The sequence below is a fragment of the Galeopterus variegatus genome, unplaced genomic scaffold (assembly GCF_000696425.1).
Source record: "Galeopterus variegatus unplaced genomic scaffold, G_variegatus-3.0.2 Scaffold2256, whole genome shotgun sequence".
Classification (NCBI taxonomy): Eukaryota; Metazoa; Chordata; class Mammalia; order Dermoptera; family Cynocephalidae; genus Galeopterus; species Galeopterus variegatus.
The window spans coordinates 170,132-175,659 of NW_007728367.1; the positions used below are offsets into that span (position 1 = coordinate 170,132).

At 37.6% G+C, this 5,528-nt stretch overlaps 1 protein-coding gene across 1 annotated transcript in view; it reads left to right on the forward strand.

The window, feature by feature from the left end:
- The window catches only part of VAV3 (vav 3 guanine nucleotide exchange factor), a 204,222-nt gene that overhangs the window by 107,904 nt on the left and 90,790 nt on the right, over window positions 1-5,528 (forward strand). Inside the window, exons 6-7 of the mRNA XM_008581073.1 lie at window positions 1,441-1,533; window positions 3,675-3,743. Of these exons, the coding sequence (XP_008579295.1) occupies window positions 1,441-1,533; window positions 3,675-3,743 (162 nt within the window). The remainder of the gene's footprint in view (window positions 1-1,440; window positions 1,534-3,674; window positions 3,744-5,528) is intronic.

The window sequence follows — 5,528 nt, forward strand, 5'->3', positions numbered from 1 at the left end:
ACTATTTCATAAACTTAGTTTTGGATATTGTCATAGCTGATATGAGTCCTCAACACTCTATCTGCTGTTAATATAACTAGAACATTCAGAAAGAATTACTTTGAATTATTTTCTCATCTGTAATTTGAAACAAAAAAAGTCAGTTGCTTATTAGTTGTTTATTAATATAGTCTTCATTTTAACTAAAGACTTTCTTCATCAGGTGGATGGTGATTTAGGGTTTTTCAGTACTTTGATGCATTTGTTTAGTTCTCCTTGTGCTCATGCCTTTAATAAAAGGCTGGCGGGTTGTCGAGTGCCTCAGAGGGGGAGCAGTAGCTTCTGTGGGATGGAAGCAAGTTACCTGGACAATGTTTGGTAAACGTAATGAATGAATACGTGCTGTAACCCACTGCATGAGCTGACAGGCCATCGTGAGAGCATTTTCAGGTGACAGAATATCATCTGTACCTCCTATAATTGTCAACTGCTTTTGGTGCCAGCAGATTCTCCAGTGCCTCCCCTAAAGACAATCTTCACTCATCTAACAGCGCTGTTTATGTGGAACAAGATTAACAGTAATACTAATCTAGATGTATAGGGCCCTACTTGTGTATCCAGCAAGGTGCTAAGTGCTTTACGTAGTTTGTTTCATTTACAGCTCCTTGGGGTTGGTAGTGTAATTCTCTCTATTTTACAGATGAGAAAACAGAGTCAGAGAAATTTAGCAACTTGTTCATTTTTTATAAAGTTAATAACAGCAAAACTGGTACTTGAACCCAGTTCCATGGTATCACAGAATCTTTGATCTTAGCACCATGCTTTACCATCTCTAATCTTAAACACGTAGTATTAAGAGCCAAACGCTGAGATGTCAATTTCTGAAAAATATTTGAAGGTTTTTACTTACTAAATATCCTTTTATTATTTTTACAGTTATTTCTATAGCACTTGTGAAGTATGCTGTATATTAAGGAAACTGTCTTACACCATTTGTGTTGTTTCCAGATCCATTAATATTTTTAATAAAAGAAATGTTTTATTTTAAGGAGAGTGTCTATATTCAGAAGCTTATTTTTAATCACCTAAAACTTCTTTATTTATGTTTTTTAAACTTAAAAAAACAGCAAAGATACTTCATAAATAAATATGTTTTTCAGTTATGTGTTTTATTAGAATGGAAAGATTAAGAAAAACAGCAATTATTTTGATCTCTTTTTGTCTTCTACCAGATAGATCAATATACGAATTTAATCACCTAAAACTTCTTTATTTATGTTTTTTAAACTTAAAAAAACAGCAAAGATACTTCATAAATAAATACGTTTTTCAGTTATGTGTTTTATTAGAATGGAAAGATTTAGAAAAACAGCAATTATTTTGATCTCTTTTTGTCTTCTACCAGATAGATCAATATACGAATTTGATTAAATAATTTTATTTTTATAATTCTAACTACAGAAATGTCCAGAAAATGACATACGAAGTTGTTGTCTAGCAGAAATTAGGCAGACAGAAGAAAAATATACAGAAACTTTGGAGTCAATAGAAAAAGTAAGTACTATTCTTGATGCCCAAATGCTGCTATATATAGTTAACATATCAGACTCACTGTTTCTGCTGAATTTGTTTGTATGTGTGTATTCTGATTTTCAGTAGAACTTTGTAGTTAAAGATCTCAAAGCAGATTTCTTAATTCCATAACTATTTATTGATTTCTTAGTACCTGAATGGCACTGTTTTAGGGACGAGGATATAGCAGTAAACACAACTAAACTCTGGTTCTCATGGCACTTTCTTTTTCATGGGAGGGGTTAAAATGTAAGCAAATAAGTATGCCAGGTGGTGATATGTTCTCTGAAGAAGAATAAAGCAGGGAAAGGGATAGAGAGTGATGGGGGAAGGCTGGTGGTATTTTATATTGAGTGGTATCAGAAGGTTTCTATGCTAAGATCATATTTAAGCAGAAGCTGAGTAAATTGAGGGTGCTAGCCATACAAATATCCCAGTGAAGATAATTCCTGAGGAAAAGGAATTATCTAGTGCGGCTGGAACAGAATGACTGAAGGGGAATGCGTGAGGAGGTCAGAGACCTGGTGAGCTACCGGGTCATGTGGGGACATTGGGGAGCTAGAGCATTTTGAGCAGAAGTGACATAATATGATGTAAGTCTTTAATGTCTCATTCTGGCTCTTGTGAGGCAAGGGTGGAAACTTGGAGAAAAATTAGAAAGATATTGTAGTAATTAAGATGACAGAGATTGGTGAAGGTATGGGTGAAGGTGATAGGAGGTGGTCAGATTTTGAATAAATGTTAAAAGTAGAGTCAACTGGATTTGATAGTGGATTAGGTAAAGGATGAGAGAGAGAGAGAGAGGAATCGAGAATGACTGCTAGGTTTTGGCATGAGCAATGGCGTGAATGGTGAAGATGGTCACTGAGATGGTGAGGGACGGGCTTGGGAATCATGAGTCTGTTGGGTTGTATTAAATTCGTGATACCTTTACACTTCCAAGAAGATACATTTAGGAGGGTGTTTGATGTGAGTCTGGCATTAATGGGAAAGGTTGAATTGACATATAGATTGGACCATTATTGTACGATGACACTTAAGGCCATGGGACTAAAATGAACTCACCCCAGGGAATACGTGTGGTTGGGGAAGAGGTCTGAGGCCACCTCTGGTGACTCCACATTTAGAGGTTAGGAAAATGAGAACCAGGTGGAAGTTTTGGAAGTTTAGGAAAAGAGATAAAAGTGTGGAAAAGTTGTTTAAGAGAGTAGGAGAGTAAATTGACTAGGGAAAGGTAGTAGGATTATGTAGTATGCAGGCCCAGTTGAGTTTTATGGTCATATTAGAAATTAGATTATTGATATAATCCATGTTAACTTCTCAGCTACAGGCACAAAATATGTGGCAAGCTAGATTTAAACCAGTGTTTTCATTTTTCTAGAAAAGTACAATGGAAGGGTATATGCAGGGAAATGATTCTGATGATGGCTGATGGAGTGTAAACTGGGTAAGGAAGGAAGGAAGGACATGAGGGATGTGGATGGTCAGGGGATTGGCAGACCCATTACCGTTGAGTGCTGTGGGGCATAGGCAGTTGTTGATAATGACAAGGACTCGCGGTATGACCGCCAGATTTGGGAGCTGAGCTAGGGTAGAGCACAGGAATAATTTATTGGAGGTAAAAGAACTGAGAGGCCACCCTGTTGGAAGGATCATCTGCACAGATACTGAGATTGCCAAGAATGAAAGAGATATGGTAGGCCAGGACTCAAATTCTCAAGGAATGAAAGTGAATGATCTATAAATTGCATGAAAAGATTATTGATCTCAGGGGTCTGTGATCTCTGCAAAACATTTGGGGGATGTTTTATATAAGTCCTCCAATATGTCTCCAAAATGTAGTCATTATTTGCTGTCTCAGCTGGTGGTATTCTCTTCTTTCTTACTTTCAGAATCATTTATTGTCTAAATGTTTCATTTTATACTTTAAATATATTAACTTGTATTATGTCTTTATATCTCTGTTCTTGAAATCTTTGATATAAAAAGTTTCTACTTTTTTTGGTATTCATAATGCTGATAACCAATTGACTTTCAATAAATATTGGTTGTTTGATGAAAAACTATTGTATAGTTTAGGACAAGTTATGCTTAATTGTTACTTCTCTCTTCTTTCCTGGTAGTATTTCATGGCACCACTAAAAAGATTCCTGACAGCAGCAGAATTTGATTCAGTGTTCATCAACATTCCTGTAAGTAAACATATGCTAGCTAAATTTGTGGTATACTTCTATAAAATCACCATTTTCTTAGTGGGTTCCAGATCCCTATTTTAACACTCTTCTGTGGTCTTTAAGAATTTTCACCCTATTTTTAGCTTCCCAAGTTCTTATATCTTTAAGTTCTTGAAATAACTGAGATGTCACGTCTTCAACCAAAAGCCAGTCAAAATGCATTCAGAACACTAATGGGTAAGGAAGATTCACGTATTACCCTTAACTGTTTGTCACGAAGAGGTAGTCTCAATGAAATGATCCTTGGTGCTACTGTCTGTTTATCTTCCGGGGTCCCCTTCCGCCCCAGCTTCCCTGCTTTGTTGCTGCTCCAGCCCCTCGGGTCTCATCTTACAGACTGTCCTGACCACATCCGTTTCCTCTACGTCCCTCCATCCTCCACCTCCTCAGCCTCTGCTCTTTGATGCTTTCTGCTTCTGTTGCTGCTCCAGCCCCTCGGGTCTCATCTTACAGACTGTCCTGACCACATCTGTTTCCTCTACGTCCCTCCATCCTCCACCTCCTCAGCCTCTGCTCTTTGATGCTTTCTGCTTCCAATCGTAACCACCTTCTTTATGGTTTCACAGACTATTTTAATGGTAAAACACGAGATTTTCTTCAAATTTATGTAAACTTTTGAGTTTCAGAACACCTTACCATAATCTTATAATCCTAAAGCTATTTGTCTAGAAATAAAGAAACAAGCTAAGTGCTGCACCATGTGAGGTAACGCTAGTGAGGTTGATGTTCTTAAACCTCTAGAACTGGCTTTGGTTTACACAGAATCTATGTATGAGCTCTATGTACAGGCTTGTGTGAATCACCTGAAAAGTTCCTTATATTTTGATTCTGTTGCATTCTGTGTTGATGAGCACCAGTGGGTAAAGCTATGCCATGTTGTCCTTATCCCTGATTTTGGACAAATGAAGACATTTTCATTGCTCACAATATCAAATGAAGGTTTAGCATAAAACAAACTGCACATTCTAGGAAGATGGGAATCTTGAACCACTTAAGTGTGGTTGCTGTAACTGAGAACCCATCTGACGGGCCTTATGCTTCTTGCTTTTCTGTGCTCCTCAACAAAATGACAGGGCCAACATATTTGTTTTTAATTTCCACCCTACGGAAGAATGAGCATGCCATGGACTCATTGTGTGCTCTAGGGGACACAGGAAGAGATAATGCGAGAACTGGTGTCTTTATTCAAATTTCCTCATTTCCTGGCTATGACATGTTTTCACTGCACAACTGAAAATGACTTGCTTGTTAGGAAAAATGTGAAATTCTGACTTTTGAGTTGCTCTAGTAAACTGTCTAGCACAATTTACTGGCTCCTTATTTATGCCATTAGTCATCTGGTTTCAAGTAATTTAATCTGATTATTGTTAGCTTAGCACCAGGACACCACTAATAGACCAAAGTACAAATCTACATTTCTGCGTTCCAAGGACATAAGTCATTACTTTATCCTGTCAATAAAACATTAAGCACTTTGATAGTTTTATTTAAAAATTTACAGTGATTATAAAATGAAAATGAGCTGTTTTTACACGAGGAATAAATGATCCTTTAATAACTGGTGATATAATTTTTACTTCCCCACTGACACTTCAAGTCAGATCTGAAATTGCTGTTTCCAATGCATGTGGCCCTTCTCTCCCTCTCTCCCTCTGCCCTCCCCTCTCTCCCTCCCCACCCTCCCTCCCTCCCCTCTCTCTTCCTCCCTCTTCTCTCTCTCCCTCCCTCTTTCTCCCCCTCCCT